General features: G+C 41.4%; 2 protein-coding genes and 1 long non-coding RNA gene across 5 annotated transcripts; all 3 read right to left on the bottom strand.

Annotated features, from left to right (window-relative positions):
• Positions 1-210: 210 nt before the first annotated feature.
• Positions 211-3483, bottom strand: LOC306701041. The gene is made up of 4 exons (XR_013767221.1): positions 3381-3483; positions 2866-2898; positions 1037-1209; positions 211-309 (listed from the first exon to the last, which is right to left on the bottom strand). It is a non-coding gene; the product is annotated as an uncharacterized lncRNA (long non-coding RNA).
• Positions 3484-6324: 2841 nt separating this feature from the next.
• LOC306701036 (uncharacterized protein) lies at positions 6325-13679 on the bottom strand. The gene is made up of 12 exons (XM_079166257.1): positions 13577-13679; positions 12492-13053; positions 11619-11680; positions 10823-10925; positions 10622-10707; positions 10435-10535; positions 10268-10338; positions 10066-10177; positions 9875-9941; positions 9674-9791; positions 9419-9583; positions 6325-9331 (listed from the first exon to the last, which is right to left on the bottom strand). The coding sequence occupies exons 2-12, from the start codon at positions 12861-12863 to the stop codon at positions 8078-8080; spliced, it is 2511 nt and encodes an 836-aa protein (XP_079022383.1). The 5' UTR covers positions 12864-13053; positions 13577-13679; the 3' UTR covers positions 6325-8077.
• Positions 13680-15022: 1343 nt separating this feature from the next.
• On the bottom strand, positions 15023-20172 carry LOC306701038 (arfaptin-2-like). 3 transcript variants are annotated; one of them, XM_079166262.1, is made up of 10 exons: positions 19930-20172; positions 19705-19813; positions 19451-19559; positions 19016-19078; positions 18395-18481; positions 18152-18255; positions 17837-18058; positions 17598-17755; positions 17344-17518; positions 15023-16502 (listed from the first exon to the last, which is right to left on the bottom strand). In XM_079166262.1, the coding sequence occupies exons 2-10, from the start codon at positions 19801-19803 to the stop codon at positions 16347-16349; spliced, it is 1173 nt and encodes a 390-aa protein (XP_079022388.1). In that variant the 5' UTR covers positions 19804-19813; positions 19930-20172; the 3' UTR covers positions 15023-16346. The 3 variants fall into 3 exon arrangements, with proteins under 3 accessions (XP_079022388.1, XP_079022386.1, XP_079022387.1); XM_079166260.1 differs by lacking the exon at positions 19016-19078; XM_079166261.1 differs by lacking the exon at positions 19016-19078 and having other exon boundaries at positions 15023-16433.
• Positions 20173-20575: the final 403 nt, after the last annotated feature.

Below are 20575 nucleotides of genomic sequence, written 5' to 3'. Positions count from 1 at the left end.
TAAATGTTATTTCCTGCATCCAAAATGGAAGCAAAGTCAATGAATAACATTGAAACAGGAATGATCATGAGAGAGAAGTTTAGGAACAGGAAATAGGAAGTTAGAGAATACACAGCTGAGGAGGAGGAATGTTTTCTATGCGACAGATGTCAGACAAAGACATTTTACATTTCCTAAAACATTGTGCAGAAGTTACAGTTACCTTTTTGTTCTGGACCATGTTTTGGAGGCACTGTTAGCTGCACTGGTAACTGGATCTCATTGGTTGCTCGGTAATACTGGGTCCAGACCTGGAAGTTGATGTTGGACCTGCGGATCCACAGCAAATTACTGTATTTTGGTAGGGTCAAATAAACTTATTTTTCTTTAAATCAGTTTTTTAACTGAAGTTAGAGGATGGAGGTGGTAGAGGATCAAGGCTGATCCTGAAGCCATTGTTCTGCTACTATAGTTTTTCACTATCATTAGAAACAAAAGAGGCTTTTCTCTCAAGAAAAAATAGACTGAGCGCGTAAAGTGCAACGCGTAAGTATAAACATGATTTAGTCAGGAACACTCACACACAAACACACTTTTTAAATAAATCTGACACCTTCTGATTATCAGGAAAACAATAGAGTGTCTTCCCTGGACAGTGAGTTTCCTGCGTCCTTTTGGATTTCAACAAGCAGGACAGCAAACAAAAGCACTTAGTTGCTTTGGGGCAATATTCTGTATGTCAAATGTCATTAGTAGTGCAAAATCCTTTAAAATATGTGATTTGCTGCAAAGTATATTTAAAATCACAGGAAAACATTTAGCTCTAACACACATAAAAGTAGATAAAGCGAAACATTGCTGACACTTGGAGATAGTCCTTGTGGAAGTCACATTGATGTTTACTTCTCAACCTGTGCAGTCAACAATTTTATAGGGACAAAATGAGTTCCAATATGGAGTCCATCCTCCATCTGGAAGATGCCCCAGTTGGAGTTGGTTGATGAAACCAAGATATTTGAGTCACATTGAAGTCAATCAGGCTAATGATGTAACCCACCTGTAGGTCCACAGCAGCAGGGTGAAAGAGAGGATGGTGAAGACTTGACTGATGTACACCAACCATCTGAACTTCTTAAGTTGAGGCGGGAGCTGATTGTGGCCCATCACAAACAAATATCCTCACTTGTTGGTTTTAGCTTAGCTACGTCTCCCTGATCCAGGTGTAGAAACCTGAACAAGTAGAAGTAGGTGAGGGATTTTTATCTTTTCTTATCCCTCAGATATCAAGACTCACTGAATATAGAAAGAAGTAGCCAGCAAACAAACAAAGCCATGTAAAAAGATTAAGAGTAGAAGGTTCTTATGACCTGTAGGGACTGCAGTATTCATTTAATCACACAATACAAAAGCAATAGAGCTGCACCGATCGCAATTTTCTTGCCCGATTTTCAATATTTTGAAAGTCTGACCTGTAGATTCCAATTTTATTTCTATAATACATAGTTGCATTTCACTGGAGTTGTAACCTTACCTTGTATGATTGTAGGTGATAAATAAATTGATTGATTATTGTTGTTATTGTTTTACGTGAGCACTGATACTAAGCGGTCTCTGGGAGCAATAAGACCACATGCTTACCATAGCCAGCTAGCAACAGCCTAGCTTATTAGCCTAAGCTATCTTGGCAGCTTTGAGCAAGTTGGGCATGTTTCAGCAACCAGGCGGAAATATGAGAATGATCGGCCGGTGACTAGTCATGACCAATTTCGATCGGTTGCCAATCAATCGTTGCATCTCAAAAAGCGATGGACAGATCAAACTAGCAAACCAAACAATACCCAAACGAGAAAAGGGTTTGTCAATACCTACCAAATTAAACCACATGACTTTTCCAAGAATGACTCATATGAATGTATTGTGAGTGGCCACCTCATAGAGATGTGAAAGAGCTCAGTATCATGGCAGTCTGTGAAATTTTACGGAATGCAATCCATTGCCTTCATGTTCAAAGTTACAATTGTCCTGTTTTTTGCTCAGTAAAAATACCATGCCACTGGAAGTTCAATTAGGATCCTTTTTCATGGTAGACACAAATTAAACATTGGGCTGTTACTTTAAGCTCAACCATGATGTTTTCCCCAAACCTAACTAAAGGGTTTTGTTGCCTAAAACTACATTTATTTTTGTAGTTCAACGTTGTCCAGAAAAGAAGTGCGCCAGGCACTGCATTGTTGATGCGTTACGTGTTCTATGTTTCGGTACCTCCTGATTTACAAATTAAGCACTGCTTCCTGCATCAACAAACACTGTTGGAGCCATTAGCTATGTCTGTGTATTATGTCTGTTTATATTGGGAGCCACCTCAAGTTGACAATGGGTGGCAGTGTGGATTAGTGTGGCAGGTAAATTGTATATGGGGCACAGGTGCAACAGACCAGCTAAGGATGCACCACTCGCAAGCCACACCAGAGAGACACAAGAAGAGAAGTCAGTCAACATATTATAACTTCATGTGTAAACCGAAAGCCTAATCAAATGGGAACCTCGCCCAAAAGTGAAAGAGCCTGGAATCTCTTTGTTGAAGCATAAGCAAATAAAGCAAATAAATAAGAAACATGATCTTTTCCCGGCCGAGTGACTATAGTTGCTGGAATTAGTCACTATAAACACATATGCATATTTACATGCTACCTAACAACGGTGCTGTGATAACAAGCACAGTGTACAGAGTACAGGTGCGACCCTCAAAGGGCTATCAATATAGTGTCAACTTCAACTTCCTTTTGTTGCAGGAGAACTAGTACAAAAAACAACAACACAAAACACGTTTTTTAGGGCTACAGCAGTACTCTGATAATTTCAGGCTAAAGACTCTGAGGCACTTACTGTAGAAAGGGAAAGCTGAGGACGAAGCTGAAACTGTCAGAGAGAAGCAAGTGTTATTGGCGACACAGTCACACCCAAACATAATATGAAGAGTTAATCTGCAAAAACAGATAAAGCCATTCCTAAAATGAATAAACCAGCAACAGGGTGAGTGATATTCCCTGGATTGCACACAAAATAATTCATGAAAATTAATAACACCGGCAATTTATGTATTTTTTGCAAATAAACCGTTCATGTAACAAATTCCTTGATGGAGTTCCTGTTTTTTTATATACATGTGTTGTGAGAAATTAAAGTGCAAACAGTAACACACTGTATAAACTATTTTACTTAAAATGTTGCTGTAGTAATTCTGCTAGTTGCCATCATCAATGTGTTGGTAACCAATTGTGTTATCTTTTACAACAAAAGCTATTCTCAACACACTGTATATACTGTACTTGCAAATGACTTAAATGTTACCGAATTATATAGTGTTTAATTCATGCTGTAAGAATGATGACATAACTTACCTTTCTCATGCAGGCGTTCACGTTCAAATTTGATGTCTGTAATATTCCGTTTTGGCTGGTCGCGGATGAATTGTTTCCTTAAAGTTTAGTTGAGACGTCAAACACTCCCAGAGCGCTCTTTTGCTGGTGAGCGGTTGAGGCTACTTTATAGCTGCTTCATCAGCAGTCCGTTTATAACTGATAAGTGGTTAGACGCAATTTAGGTCGTCTGACTGCCCAACACACTCAGCTGATTTGCTTAGCGGAAGGAGAACGAGAAGTGGCCGTCTGATCTTAAACTATAAATGTTTTATGTAATTTCCAAGTATGTATATCCTCGAAATCTTCCTTGCCTCCTCTCCTCGCGTTCTCCCCCAGCCCACTGCCTCTTTTGCTGGAGGCGCCGCGGAGATGGGCGGATATGGCCGGTGTGTGTGTGTGTGTGTGCGTGCGTGTGTGTGTGTGAGCTTTGTCGCTGGGCGCCATAAAACGCCACTGAAGGGTTCCAGCGTATTCAACCCCACGTCATAGACAGCCAGGGTTGCTGGGAGGAGAAAATGTAATCTGAAAAAATGTAATTAATTTTAATTTATATATTCTTTAACTTATATAGGGTCCTTCTGTTGGAATGCCTCCTTCAATCCCACATCTCAGGTAGGACATTTGGCTGGGAAGACACCAGTGAAACACACATCACACACAGACTGTTGGCAGCAGAGCTTGCAGCTGAAGTATCCTTTCAAAATATTCCACTGTCTCTTTCCCAGCTGACTGGAAGTGCGGAAGCAGGTGAGCGGCGAGGCCATCGTCAAGGTTGAACACTTGGGGACTAAATATCTCCATGCGACCCTGCTCCATGAGACATGGCCCATGAAGTTGCTAGTTGGAACAGGGGTCTCAACGTCATCGAGGTCCAGTTCATTTGCATTGCGGCAAAGCATCACATTGAAGCATGATCCCACCGCTGCTCACTTCTTTCATTTTATTTTCTGTATTTGGGCAGGCACTTCCTGATTGGCTGGCTATGTTGATGTTAATTAGCTCCATCCCAAAAATTCAGGGAGTTATAGGTGCTGAGACATCAAGTGTGACAATCGTCCCTGGTCTCCCCTAAACCACAATAGAACCTATTTTGAGTGCTCGATAGGGCCGTAAAAGTGTGAAATCTGTCTTGGTTGAGTGAGAACATGAGTATGAAAGCATGTCTGACAACAGAAGCATGAGTAACCAAACATATATAGTAATATAATTAGTTAAGTTTTACCTCCTGCAGGGTATAATTTGTGGTAAACCATGCCGGAACATTCCAAATTGGGGCAACTGTCATACCCAAAAGCAACAATCTGCCAAAAACTGATTGCCATTTAGAGCGCGCAGCCTGTTATTACTGTATAGGCCACTTCACACGTCTACAGCTGCATTTATATCAAGGTTATGACGTGCAAATAGGCTATGGGCTACACATAACTGTATGTCTTTGGTAATGGCAAAGCTATGTCTTTGAGAAACGTAAACGTTTCTTGTAACTGAATAATCGCAATTGAAACTGTCAGGTTTTAAAGGCCAAAACGGAAATAGGGGATGGACCCAAATGCAGGGGGACAATGAAACAGAGGGTTGAATTATGGTGACTCTAATTACCAAAAAAACTGTTCAGCACAAAAAACTGTCAAGCAGGGGAGTCAAAAAATGTATGACAAAAAAAGACCAAGAAAACAAAACTATCAAACAGGAAACATGACGGAGAAGGGCAGGAATCATTGTCGAAAAAAAAACAGGGAGCAAAGCAGAGCAGAAAGCAGAGCAGGAATCACAACAGGAAACACCATGGACTGGAATACACCACAGACAAACTGACAATGAGACAGGGGACACACAGGGAAGGTGCAGGTGATGAGACACAGCAGGGTTCAATTAAGAGCGGGGCAGACAATCACCAAGGCCAGAAACAGACAAGGACAGGAGGTGGGAAGCAGTACATGAAAAGCTTCTCTACTAGCTTTACACCAGACAGGTTTGGCTAGCTGGATGCAGTCAGGCTTAGTTGAATAGATTTAGATAATCTTTCTCCAGGTCTAACATTTCATTAACTAGATTAATTACTGGTAATCTGGTTCTTGGCGGCCTCTTTAGTCCAACAGAGCAGGAAATGCAAGCAGTATAAGGAAAAGCCCGTATTTACCAGAAATATAAATGTATTGAATTGTTCAGTTGTACACCAGCAACTTCTTAAAAAGTCTTAAGTGTAAACCTTTTTAATGCAGCAACAAAATTGACAGAGACGCGGTCGGTCGGGCTGTCGCAGTGCAGAGCGGCGGTCGTGAGCTAACCAGTGGGCCACGCTCACATGCACTACGAGCAACCGTGGCCGGCCCGGCTACGTCAACAGAGCAAAGAGAAGCTCTGATAACAACACACGCAGAGGGAGAGCGACTTATTTCTCTGCTCAGGTAGACTGCACCCTGAACATTAAAATCTGATAACAAACAGGAATTATGTCATGATTAGACGTTGCTAGTTTCTGATTCTGTCAGTTCTGTTTTCTGTCTGTTGAGAGAGAATGCCAGCTGGTTTATGCTACAAACATCATAAATCTAAACATGAATAAACTAATTAGGCTTCCTCCTTCTCACAGGGTGATTCTGGTGGCTCTCTGGTGTGCAACGGGATGGTTGTTGGTGTTGTGTCTTTCAACATGAGCAGAAACTATGACTACCCAAATGTACCCAACATTTACTTGTGTATACATTAAAATACCTTCCCTAGATCACATGCATCATCAAACATGATGAGTACAAGTTTGCATAAAGTTTTCTTACAGCATACATTCATTGTGATATGGAGGTCAAATAAACAAAGGCTACATTTTTTCCCCCCCATTCAATAAACTATCCTTTATTGAAAAATGGCTTAATGGCTGTCTGTACCAATTCATAACTGTCAGGTTTGTAACAAATTATGTAACAATACAAACAGTACAATAAAAACAGCCTGGGACCTTTACATGTTCAGTATGCGGCCGGTCGACCCGGTCACGACTGTTTTCTGTCCTGGCCCCACAGTGGTGGAATGAACTCCCCACTGACGTCAGGACAGCAGAGTCGCTTCCCATCTTTCGGCGCAGACTGAAAACTCACCTCTTCAAGAAGTACTACCCTGAGCCTTCCACTCAGCACTTATTGTATTCATACTAGTTTGTTGCACTTATTGTATACGTATTAGTTTGTCTCTGTACTTTTGCTCTGGTTTATGCTCTTAGATGCTTGTTTAAAAAAGGAGATGCACTTATGACTTCTGGTGACTAGTAGTTCTCTTGAATACCTATGTTGAATACACTTATTGTAAGTCGCTTTGGATAAAAGGATCTGCTAAATGACTAATGTAATGTAATGTATGCTGTGTTATCACACATTATAAACTTTGTAGAGCTGGATGAATATATTGTTGATTTCTTATTTGTGAATATAAATGTGTAATACAAAGATGTTAATACTCTTAGTTGGAGAGCAGCGTTACCTTGACCTTTGACCTTAAGTGATTCTCTTATTAAAAAATGGGTATTGATACATATTTATTTCCCACTCTCACTGATTAGAGATACAGTTACAAAGACAATTCATGATTTAGTGACAATGCTGTTTGTTTCTCTGTAATTTTGATGGCTTCCATCTCAGTCTTATAAATATCTCATACCAATGAAATATAGACAGCATTCAGATCACTCCAGTTGGTGTTAAAATTAGGACCAAACTAAATAGTAAGTCATTTCCATTAACGCATTGTTACTCTTCAGTCTAACAGCTGGACAAAGTCCTAAAGAGTGAGCTAAGAGACGTAGTTGAACTTGCATTTTGAAATCCTAGATTGTCAGAGTGAGGCCTCACCGACGTCTTGTATCTGCAGCTAGTAGAGACATTGGGGTCGTTGCCTGGCATTGCCACCAGCAGTGTACAGTACTAAATGCAGGTAGTCTGGTTCCCTTCCATCATAAAAGGCCACCAGCAGTTGGCCCTTTAACCTCAGCAATCTCTTCTCAAGTCAATTTGAGATCAGCACACTTCACTTTGACACTGACAGTCCGTGGTTGAGCTCTGCTCAGATACTGGCTGCCTTTGTAACACTGACACATTTTAGCTCAGAACAATGGCTGAATTGAGTGAGACCCTGAAGGCATCTTCAACCTTCTGCATTTTTGTTGTGATTCTGTGACTGCGAAAACTGAGGAGGAACGCAAAGAAGCAAAAAAGAAAAACATCAGTATTGAATTCAAGCATGCAGTACAAGTAGTCATTTATCAAAGTATCAAAAATAAGAATCAAATCAAGATTTTACATACAGTCCGATGTCATGTCAAGGTAATGTTAATATCCAGGAATAAAACATGTTCTACAGTGTGTGTGCCCATTGTTCTTCTGTTTACTTGGCAGTGTACACTTTTCCTGCAGAAGAACAACCCCCATATTTTCTGAGCAACAGTTTACTGTGTTCCTGTTATATTCTGCCATCTAGTGGCCATCTAGTGGTACCACATATAAAATGGCCTTTCCTGAACAGAAAACATTCTCCAACCACTTTACTGAAACCTCCATTTCTTAACGACCTCGCTATCAATTTACAATAGTAACATTAAATATAACACTACATCATAACCATGATGAGTTAATTACAAGTAATACTAACTGTGCTTCCCTGACCTTAAATTTGAGACATCATATTACTTACACACCAGAACCAGTGCCCTTATGGACAGTTTCCTTGCTGTTCTGCAGTTTGCTCAGGTCTCCAAGGCGTTTTAAAAAGCTAAAAAAAAGTCCAGAGTTTTCAGTCTTATTCCACGTAGTTTTCAGGGGAACATGTTCACTATTCCTCCGCGAGGGGTTGTCCATGGGCTCCACTGATTTGCCCACTTCGTTTTGTTCTCCAAGACCATCATCTGGAACATGGGTTACAGAAACATTTGGCTTGCTTGGCTTTTCTCCTGACAGAGAATTCTGGTCTTGAGCATCAGATTTTTGAAAGTTGTGAGATGTTTCAGTAAAGTCAAACACTTGTTTAGAGGGATTTTGTTCAGCACCTTCTACTGGTAGTGTCCCTTTTTCTCTTGCCACAGAATTAGGAGTTCTGACTGGAGGCGTAGTGAACAGATTGTCTTCCTCTTCCTCAGTTTTAGGGAATTTGGTAGGTAGAGTATAGCGGCGGCCAAGGTTACGTTTGGAGGAGGACTGAGGATCTAGCAAAAGTCTTACTAAGTCCTTATTGGTGGGGTCTTTGGGAGATCTCTCTGTGTCCTCATCGAAGGTGCGTTGACGAGGCAAGGTGCTAATTGGACCAGGAGATTTCGCATTTTCCAGAGAATAATCATCAGATGAGACACTGCTGCGGCTGTTCTGAAAGTGCAACACTTTTTTAGATGCTTCACGCAACTTTTGAGCCTCCTCCTCGTTATTATCCTGTAGATCTTCCTCACTATCATCAGAGGAGGAAATGCCGGTGGTTCTATTGGCTGGGTGTTTAAAACCTCTGGAGTCCTTTTTTATGGAAGTTTTCCCCTCTTGTACATAAGGAATACCACATTTTGCCTTATTTTCCTCGCCATTAGACTGATCTTTCTTTTGTGAAAGGTTCTCTGTGAGTTCAACTGCAGAATTCCACTCTTTTCTGCACATGTCCTTAGCTCTTAAAGAGACTCCTTTTATTTGTTTTCCAGTGGGGAGGTTTACCTGAATTTCTGATAGGCTGCCGTTGTTGGGGCTGCCAATCGTGGGGCTTCCATGAGTGGATGAGGGTCGACTTCCGGATCTCCTCCGAGAAACACCCTTCGTAAGGAAGTTCTGTAGTATTGATTGCAACGCAATTCCATCCATTTCCTTGTCTCTACTAGAGCAGGTAGCTGTGGACCTACGTTTGGCGACGCTCTGCAATCTGTCTCTGTGTCTCCGCTGCACCTCTGCCACCTCACGAGCCTTGTTTTCCTGCAGAAAATCACAAAGTTAATAGATCACACAGGAGGTTTTTTTTTATACCTCAGTCAAGGAAAAATGAACAGTACACAGGATTACCTGCATGGCCCGCATAAACCTCTCACAAAAGGAGTTGAAAATGGAGAAGCACTCCTCCAATTTGAACAGGTTTGGGTTTTCACAGAAGTACTCTGCCACAGAGTCACTCACTGACTGCAATTCCTGAAGATCAGACTGTATTTCTGCCAAGCAGACCTCAGTCTCCTAAATGGAGCCCAAATCAAAAAACATTAGAACATCACCATTACAATTCACACAAACTGGGCTGAATTCCAAGACAAAAGGCTTCCTCACCTTCAGAAAACCCTCCATCTGTGCCTTTAGGTCTTCTTGCTTCAAGGTGTCAGCGTTGGCAGCTTGAACTTTCCTGACCTGTTTTTCAAACTCTGCTTCAATTTCACCTTTATTCATTCTAAGAATAACAAAAGATACAGTGTGATGTTACAGCAGATAAAAAGAAAGATATGAACATATGCAGAGTGCCAGATTGTTTACCTTGCTGCAGCTTCAAGGTGTTGGAGTTGGTCTGTAAATGTAAGCAGGTCAACATCTGCCTTCTGAGCTTGCTGTGGTGAATATGAAAGTTTGTATAAAAATGTTTTATTCTTTTAAATCCCGCTTCACAAACATATCTTAACATACAGAAAAACTCTACATTGCAAACAGATTAAAGTAATAAAAGCTACTTGCCATGACAACATAATGCATAAGATTCATTCCGGGTTTGTTTGCTTTGGTGTCCACAAGCTTCAACAAAGAAGCCATTCGGAAGCCAATTGCACTGCCTGCATAGCCACCCTGTGATCAAACAAACAAAATGAGACTCAGAGATGAACAAACACAAAGGAAAGTTATCCAAGACTCCACCATCCCATATTATACACTCACAGCATTCATGTAATTTCCAGTCTTCAGTACCAGTCGAATGACAGAATGGAGATTATCAGACTCCAACAGCTCTGAAATAAGACACACACGGTGAATTCAAAGTCAAAATTGGTTTACAACTCTGTTACTAGTCCTATCAATTTAAAATCCAGGAAAACGAACATTACCATTTCCAGCTGCTGTCAACGTGCCAATGCATCCTTTCAGTTCACTCATGAGGGGGAAAAATTCCTCTTTGAGCACCAAGCTGCTAAGACGCTCTTCATAGCTAACAGACACACGTTATCCATCATTAGTGAACGACTACTGACATTTAACACTTGCAATACATGGAATTCCATTCAGACAGCTTACCTGGGAATCTTAACCAGCATTAGCATAAACAGATCTGCTTCAGGGAGAGTGGAGGGGTCGCCCTTAAAACTGAGCAGCTGCTTCCCCTGCCAAAACAAAAAAAAAGCAAGCATGAATCTTAAAATCAGAAGGTGTTATTGCGATTAAATCACAAGAAGACATTAGACATGTGGGGAAAATATAGACAGCTGTCACACGTACCTCCCCTTCATCTGGCAGCAGCTTGCACAGCTCCTTCAGCTTTCCAGAACCAAAAGTGAGACTACTTCCGGATTTGATTTCTTCAATCATGTCTTTTACAGGCCTGCGGAGTGAGGTGGAGAGACAGATGGGGTTGCAATTATCGTGACGTTTTTTTGTTGAGGGTCGGGACTGCTCAGGAGCAGTGTGTGTCTTCTTTAATTCCAGACTTTTGCATAGTTCGAAAAGTTGGACTGCTGACATTAACAAGCCTCTACCTGCTCAAATACCTAAGCGAAATAGCAACACTTCTGATGTCTAACCTCAGAAAAACACACGCTGTACAGGACATTACAATGATGCACTTTCTTCGACAAGAAACATATTTGGAACACAAAGAAACAAACATATGACACTTGTTTGGAGGGAACTACAGGGGACACAAGCTTGGAATAGTTTGATGATTGTGTTCGATACATATGCTGTTGCTGTTTTTGTTTTTGTCAGTTTACAAATGCTTGAGGATATATACTGTAGTATGTTTTCCATTTCTGTCAAATACACCAAATAGCCTGAGGCAGTACATTTACAATAGCTCTCTATAATTTATCCGAGTGTTACTAGGGAGGTAACCTGCTGGAGCAGTAGAACAGTGTTTATCAGACCTGCCAGGACATGTTGGCTTCCAAGGGTTTGTGAGTATGATGCAGTCGTGTTGCAGACTAGTCCGTCTGCCTCATCCTGTGTTTTACAGCGGAACATGACGAAATCATTGTGCAAAACCAATCACACCTTAAGACTACTAACACTGACTCACCGCTTGAATTGCTTTAGGAAAATTCCAATGTTCATGCTACTCTTGGAGCTGAGGATGGAAACCTGGGAATGGAAACACAGACCTGGATATAATCAGCTTCTCAGTCGCTAAGATAGTTTCACTGTCGGCCTGAGCAGTGTATTTTGTATCGTATTCCTTTAGCTTTCCAAACAGACAGTTGATTCCAAAGGTTAAGGATTCTTTGAGTTGATTGTATTGAACAATGAGGGCAAAGATACCATTTTGCATCAGCCAGACATTTCCTCAGTGTCTCTCTTAGAAAATGGGACACAGGTCAAAGCAAACGTAACAGAATTTAACCAACTTTTGTGAGACAAAAGACCTTGATTGTGCCACAAAGGAAATGACAGGTGAAGGTCATAAATAGTGATGTTTTGGCTTAAGACTTGCCCTCAATTGGATGGCAAAGCAGTTTATCCTAAACAGCAGCTTGAATGCAGAGCACAAGTAGGCTACAATACAGAATGATGCTGTGTGAGGACACAAGTACACCTTCCTTTAGTAAACAGATATGAAGAAGAGTGAGACTCCACCCTTGTATTGAGGGATTCTAAAAACACAATGTTCATAAGACACGCAATACATTACTGTATTACTATTCTGGTGATGCAATGTACAAATAAATTGATAATTTCTCTGCTCTCACGAGGGAAGAAATACAAATGTGATGTTTCTAAAATATAGAATCCAGGTCTACAAAAGTTTTCTCCATATCTCAGCATTACACAACAAAAGTACCAAACAAAGTACCAAACATTTCAATATATTGCTACAAACCCTTGGGGTCAAATAGTTAAGCCTACTCCGATACATTAAATTGTGACACCTGAATCCTGTTGCTGGAAAACTCACCATTACGTCTCCTGAGGCAGCAGTCGGCAGGCCCCTCAGACTCTGGCGGGCCTTGAGTTGTTGCTGGCCCTGCTTGTGGCTGAACAGCTCCTCCATGTGAACAGTGTCCAGCTCATATTCCTCATCAGTCTTATCTGCCGTCCAGATGTTGTGCTTTCCTACCACACTGTGTTTAGGAAGGGTTTCCCAGTTGAAATTGCGCATCTTGGAGCGCCGGTGCGCTCCCTTGGCACTGAGGCCAAAGCCATGTAGGGATGGAGGGAGGCCAGGGGCTGGTGGTGGTGGTGGTGGTGGTGGTGGTGGTGGCGGTGGTGGAGGCGGTGGTGGTGGTGGTGGTGGTGGTGGCGGAGCGGGAGGACCTCCTGGTTGCATCGTTTTTCAAGGAACTCTCAGCAGGTTTGGGATGCAGTCATCTCAGTCACACATACAGACAGGATTAAAGCTTATAAAAGAAGTTGCCGTCAACTATAAACTACTCTGAATGTCTTTATGGGATTGTGCTGTAGTTGTTGTGCTGGGGGGATTTGTTCAAAACGTTGTCGGTTAGGATGATACCTCCAGACTGAAAGAAACACAAGAGGGTGGGGACAGATTTTAAAAAAGGCTCATATACACTATGACTTTAAGCAACAGTGATTAGCAATGGTTAAAGAATTCACTTTCTCCACAGTACTTAAAATATATGACTGTAGCACTTCAAGGGTTGTCAAAACCTATGAAAAGCAGAATAATAATCTACAATACACTTTGGAATCATATTGCAGAATTTTGCATATTGCAAAATCTATCACAATACTCACAAATTGTTATGGGATTATTAGTGGCAGTTTATTATAACATGATACATACATATCTATTAAGCATGTTAAATGTATCCCCTTAGTCTCTCTTGAAGCTTATTTGGCAAAAACATGTGAATACAATAAACATCGTTTTAAATAATAAAGGCTACTTGTTGCTTGTAAAGGCCTCATGTATTATTCAGTATCCAGCTAAACGTATCCACCTTAATCAATAAACTAACCATTGTTACAATGTTTGGTAATACACCAACGTCATCGCCAGGAAGTAAAACGACAACATACCTTTGTTTTTGATTCAGCCGCTGCGATATTATCCTAATTTGCCTTCCTCTTCCGTTGACTTGTTGAAGCTTTGCCATAAAAGCAGAGAGTGGTAATAACCTGGATAGCGCGAGGGAAGAGTGTCGAAACTACCTGCGTAAACGACACGCCCAGACGTCATGGCAGCCCGCACCTTCCCGGCAGGAGGAACTCTGGGATTTTACCCACACATTTTGGCTTGTTGGTTTTTGTTTGTGGCCACGTTGTTTTCTGTCCAGCTGTCATGAACCTATGTGAGCAGTTCACTCTTTTTGTAGACTCTTCTAGCGTGAAGAAAGTCCTGACTGATAGGGACATTGATTTGTTAAGGGTGTTTGTAGTCGGCCAGGCTTTTAGCATGAAGTAAGACCGAAAAGTATACCGTGATGAAAACTCTTCGTCCGTTTTAGAGCTGGCGTGCTGGACTGTCTTGTTTGTTTTTTTGTCAGAAAAAATAAATACAATAGTAAGTGAATAAATGAGTGAAAAGGAATCCACATGCTTTAGTTAAACATTAAGCCATTCGACCGGCTCACACTGCAATGTGTTTGAATGTGGGCTGGCTTAACTGTTCACAGAGGCGTCAAGTAGCGGCAAGCACTTCAACTCTGCCCCAGAGACGATAAGCCCTAAGAATGATGACTGTAAAACCCTAAATGCGTTTGTATGCAAATCAGTGGTTGTCTACAATCAAATACTGTGGGAAACCTTAAACAGTTTCAAATAGACTCCTCTTCTGCAGTATACCTAAAGGAGAATGAGGGATCTGTTGTAGAAAATGTGCCTAAATAAATCAGGTATTTTGGGGAAAAAATAAAACTGCTATGTGCCATGTATAGCAATGTTAAACTTACTTTTAAGTTAAAATCCCCTGGCTCTAAGATTAATGCTTGTCTTGCAAGTTGCAACAATAGCAAATAACTAGCTGTTCTCCACTCATAAACAGAAGTTATAGACTCATTCAGCAGGAATGTCATTTTCTCTTTTGTTTGCCCTTTCCCTGCAAATGAGTACCAAATGAAGTAGTGACAACAGGGAGAAACTAAATCAGTGAGGGGAAACATGATACACACAACAGATGAACCCAGTGAATGCATACAGCAGGCTACGGGATGTGATGTGTATTTGTCAAACTCATCACAAAGTCCACGAATTGACCAATTAACTGACTGGATGGGTAACAGCTGAAACCAACTGTGTTAACTGATACTGTTGAAATGGAAGTTTATTAAAACTGGTGCAGTAAAGGAATCAGCTCGGTGTGAATAGTGCTGTAAACTACATGGTCTTAGCTCCAGATTGCATTTCTAACTTCACATTTTGGCCAAAATAACCAAAAAGTAGATCAATGTGCTTCACACCTTAAACAATTTAGTATAATTTCATGATTATGAAATAAGATAACAAGTCATGGAAAGCATGTGAGAGATATATCAGATTGTATTATCATGTACATAATTAATGGTGCATACATATAACATATATTGTGAGCTTCTCACATGAAACTGACAGATCTGTGTCGACGGCACAGTTAGGTGAAAACAAAACATCCAGCAGATTTTATTGGAAATGCAGAAGACAAAGATAATCAGCTGACTAGAATGGAAAAGAAATGTACAATGCTATGTCACAAACAGATTGAAAAAAATAAAATATGAGCGTGTACATTCCGTCCTCCAAGACACTGAAATTGGAATTGTATCCTATAACGCATGTGGTATCACATGTATGCGGTAGTTCCATTCATGTTTAAGAACACGAGACTTCAAGAATGAGTCTCGGAGGTTATTTTTTTAGATACACACAGGCACCTCCAAATAAAACATAAATCAGTGTGTTGCATTTTGATTTCTTTATGATAGTCCAGATATTTGTATTTATATTTAAAGCATCCAATATATGAATTGCTTGATGCTGAGTTACCAAGTGTAACATCTGTTTTTTAGGCTAGTTTCGGAGTGTAAACTGGAGTAAACTGGAGTAAACACGACAGACACTTGTAACTGTGCTGTATTCATCAGGACAAAAAAGAAATCTAGAAGAACAAACTAATTATGGATTGTATATTCAGTTAGAGAAAATGACTATATTCCCTATATATATATATATATATTTTCCCTTCTATGCGTGTAAACTGACCATTAAAGCAGGTATACCACAAAGCAATATTAGAAGCAAGTGGGATAACTTTGAAAATCATGCTAAACCCCGATGTCTTTGATCTAAATCTGTAAAACTAAATTTGAAAAACGTGGTTCAGTCATGCACACTCAAGAAAAATGAATACAATTGCGAGGGTTTTGTTATAAGATTTGACATTATCCCTCCAACTTGCTAATCTGATTTGTGGAATTCCTCTAATGTGATATACTCTGAAATATAAGATAACGCTTTAGACAAACATTAAAAAAAACAAATAATGCATGTGCAAAACTGCCGTGGGATCGTTCACCAATAGTAGACTATACTGTACATAAAAAGGAAGTGATGTTCATGAAAATGATTGTGTTACCTAAAGAATAAGTAACAAAAGGTCATTTAGTGACTAAAAACAATCTCTTGTTGTACCATCTAGTATACAGGATACTGAAAAACAGACAGAAATATCTCGTCTTTCTTCACCACTGACCGTAATTGATCCTACTATGTACTCCTTTATGCATTTCATTCTTGTCCATCTAACCACAATGTCAGGATCTTCACGGACCAGCGTGTCACTGTACATGTCAGACTGCTGAACCCCGGGCGCTCTTTACTGCTCCTCCAGCCAGGATGGCTTGTCTGATCCCGGGGGCTTTAACTTCACATTGAACTGTATTAGAGTTTGTTCCAACTGCTCCTGGTTGCCAGCAAAGTAAGCGGAGATAGCATTATGGAAGAGGAGCAGCTGCTTGTGCATAACCTTCACCTAGAAGAAAAGGAGAGTGAAATTCTGCCATTGCGGTACAAAAACAGTTTCAAGTGCTGAGGAAAGTACAGGCCATTGACATCTATCAAGATGACGTTTACTAGCTGCCCAGATTAGTGTCTGGGGAATCAACCTGAAAGCAACTTGCACATTACATTCCTCTAAGATGTATTCTCCAGAGTTCCCAAGCTATTTTAGGCATAAGTCAGACAAACGGCGACAGTTGTTTTTATCTTGTTATTTTCATTAACTTGGCAAAACTGCTCAAATAAAACACATACAAAAATGATGTTTTGCTTTTCAAAACGGTGTGGATCATAGGTCTGTGTTTAATTTGACAAACTGAGGCACTCTCTCTTTAGCGTAATTATAGCGACAGCATGAACGTGCTTGTCCCTGTAGATGAAGAAGTCAGCCTGCTTCCTTTAGTTTAGTTTGAGCCTCAGCAGATGCTTAAGAGCAAAGGAAGGGGTGCATTTTCTACCTTAATGTGGCAAATCAGTCCTAAACCACTGCTGCAGTGTGCGATACATGAAAGCTGAGGACTTACTTAACACTGTAAATTAGGCATCATTTAACAAATCAGTGTTTTACTGGTTTTCCCCGATTGACAGTTTCATGCCTGTTTCACCTCTGGCCACGCCCACCAACACGGATACCTGTAGTCAAAGGTGAACATGCACCTGTGACCACAGGGTCCTGGAGTACACCTATACATCACTGCAGCAAAGTGAGAAGTTAACCCACTGGAGATTAGCAAAAACAAGATTTCACGAGGTATTGAGTTTCTATTTATACAGGCGGACATTTGAAAGGAAATAGAAAATTGTAAACCACAAACCTTGTTTTCCTCCAGGAATTTGAGCTTGATGGTGACATCACTACGCAGCCTTTCGTATTTGTCTCTGTAGATCTGGTAATCATGCTGAGCCATCTCAATGCGGACCATGGCAGCTGAATCCCTGGGGCCCAAACTCAGCTCCTCCAGATCAGAGCGATAGGCATCAAACTCAAGTCTGCATGCAAAAAAAAAAAAAAGTTCAGGCTGTCTCACTTTGCAGGTTTTCACCTAACCGGGATGTCAGGGTTTGTTACCTTGTGTTTTCATACAGCTTAATGGTCATCAGAGTATCCTCCATTGTTTTGTTGACCAGGGTGTCGACGCTGGACACGAAGAAGTTGACGGCACTAAGAAGAGCCTCGCCATTCCTACACAACAGCTTTTGTGTTTCTGCATTATACCCAAACTCGTCCTGTAGAGAAACAAATTGGTTTCACCTGCTAACTCCAGCTCCACGTCACATCACACGGGGAGCTCTTTTACTGTACGGTACCTGCAGCTCTGGAGACTTCTGGCTGAGGTCGGCGAAGGTGTCTCCTAGAGCCTGTTGCGTCTGCACCATGCTTTGAAAATGACTGGTGAGTGCAGTGGCCAGTCTGAGGATGTTTTCATACTTGTTCTTGGTCTCCTTTAACACGTCGATCTGAGCCTCCAGTTCCAGGTCTACTGTTCTTGAACCTCTGCCAAACCGCTCTGAGAACATCTGCTTTGTACACTGCATAGTGGATAGAGAGACTACATTAAACCCAGCATAAAGAAAATGTCATGACATTATGGTCCGCTCGACTGAAGACACAGCGCACAATACCTTGTATGTGTTTATGCCCCATTTCTTTACACTGTCCAATTTCTCCACTGCCACACCCCGAGAAACTTCTTCAGTGGAATTACCACCGTTGTTGTTTGAGGACCCTAACAGAGACAAAAAAAAAAGCACAATGTCCACTCTGATGCACGTCATCCTATCAAAGTTTACAGAGGGCAGAAATTGCATGGGTCATGACAATGAGTAATGAGTACAGTGTGGACATGGCGATGAGCCTGGTGATACCTGGATGCTGGTCTGTGTGCTGGGCAAGTCGACTAGCTGCAGATTGGCTTTTAGGTAAGCCAACACCCCTGGATTTCATGCGAATGTCTGAAATGAGCATGGTGATGATAAAAAAAAAAAGCGAAGATGAGAGGAAGGTGTGAAATATGTATCAATAAAAGTGTGCCGTTGAGATAGGCAGCTGAATAGCATACTGAAAGAAAACAATGTTAGGCACTGTGGTGAAGGAAACATTAAAAGAGTCAAAGGGGTTTGGAAATAATCCACCATGCAGGTTTCTCATGCAGAATAAAAGGATTTACAAAAAGATGAAAATGGACTTCATGGGATGAGAGGTCACTAACAAGCAATGTCAAAAACAGTCACAGAAAATGCATTTTACCGGACAAAATAGGACATTCTTGTTAGACATCAAGAAGTTAGATCCCTGTAATATCAGGTTAGTGCATCACCCCTAAGTTTCAAAAACAGCCAAAACACTTGTTGTTGCTGAAGCTGTGAGTTGAAGAGGTACAAGCAAGGTTGCATGAAACTTCCTCAGTCAGGCAATCTCTTATACAAGGCCAAACAGCCCAACATATAGAGGAAAACCAACAAAGGGTCGTCAGAATACACAGCCACCTGGTCCTGGTGCTGGGGCTCGTCTTCTGTCCAGATACTCAGGGTTGAAGCGAACTGCAGGCCCTATGGGATATGGATGTTTGTAACGTGAACCAGGAGCCTCTCTAGTGACACATCAGAATACAAGGAAGAAAAGCCCTCGGTACGGTTTCTCTAAAGGGGTATGGGGGTGGGGGGGGTCGAGTGGAATGAACAGTGAGCTGTGTTAAGCCAGAAAAGTCAGCACTCTGCAAAATAATTGCAGGGTGATTTGTATTGATCAGCAACCCTCCTGTACTGATTTAGAGTTCTCAGCTTGACTGACTTACGGCTTTGGTACAGCAACTATTACGCAGAGCTCCAGTGATGATATCTTTGCAGCACAAACTGTACTGTGAAGAACAAACAAAGAAGCAGAAACCTGTAAGGGACGGCATTCAGATGTTCTAACAGTACCTTTGATGCTGCTGGTAGGAATGATGCCCCCTGCAGGTCCTCCATAACCTCCTGAGACAATGCTGGTTTCATTCAGGTTGGGTCCAGACACCATCACCTGCTGCAAATCCTGATGGATTTACAACAAAATACAGAGAATACATGAAGTTAAAAAGGCAATAGCTATCATCACATTTAGGGAACCAGAACGCTGAAACTTCCAAGTCATCCTGAACACAGACCACACAAATGAAATAGAAATGTGACTGACTGACCTGCTCCAGGCTGTCATCCTCTGGCAGAGTCCCTGTGTCGCCATTGCTGTTAATGGGGATCTCCATGGTAGCAGCCTTGCTCATGATACTGTCTGCCATGACTCAATCTCTGCAAGACAGCACCAAACACCGACACATAAAGATGGTATCATGTTTGCAGTTTGACAAAATAGTAACCACACAGCCTTCTACTCCACCTCGACACAGAAATAGCGCCTTGCTTACATGGATGCTAACGTGGCTGGCTAGTCTCAGCGGTGCTGATGTGGCCCCAGCTACAGCTAACTCTTCCCCACCACTGTAGCGACCCGAGGTCCAGTCGTCCGAGGGAGAAACAAGCCGTTGTTTGCACAGACAGCAGGCTTGAAAGGCAAACTTGTTTCAGCCGGAAACCACCGTTGTTTTTAATAATCATTTAATGCTAAAAGTCCATGATTATTTCCCCCTGCAACGGTTATCTGCCTTCCATGTAATTCAGCCAGAAAATCCCTGCATACAGCTTGCTGACAGCTTTAGTAGCACCTCTTCGAAATAAAAGTTTCTGTGATTTTTATACAACTCCAAGTCACATAGCTTGGTTTTAATAGCAAAGCACTTCGAGTGAAATATATAGTCTAAACTGTTTAGTGTGTGTTACTTTACAAATGAGAGGCTTCAAGCGTATACTGTGAATGTATGCTCTTATTTTGAAAGATAATACCTTTAACATAGCATCATCGTCAAGCCTCCTCCCCCGCTCCATCGTCCACGTCGTGCAGTGCTGACGTAGCTTTATCCCCAAACTGCAGTACCATTCTGCTCCTGAAGATGTCCCTAACAGCCCACGGACTGTGAGAGGAAAGACACACATACAGTGACTCCATCAGTAACT

This window comes from Pholis gunnellus (assembly GCF_910591455.1).
Source record: "Pholis gunnellus genome assembly, chromosome: 9".
In the NCBI taxonomy this organism is placed as follows: domain Eukaryota; kingdom Metazoa; phylum Chordata; class Actinopteri; order Perciformes; family Pholidae; genus Pholis; species Pholis gunnellus.
This window is presented reverse-complemented; position numbering and strand designations above follow the sequence as displayed.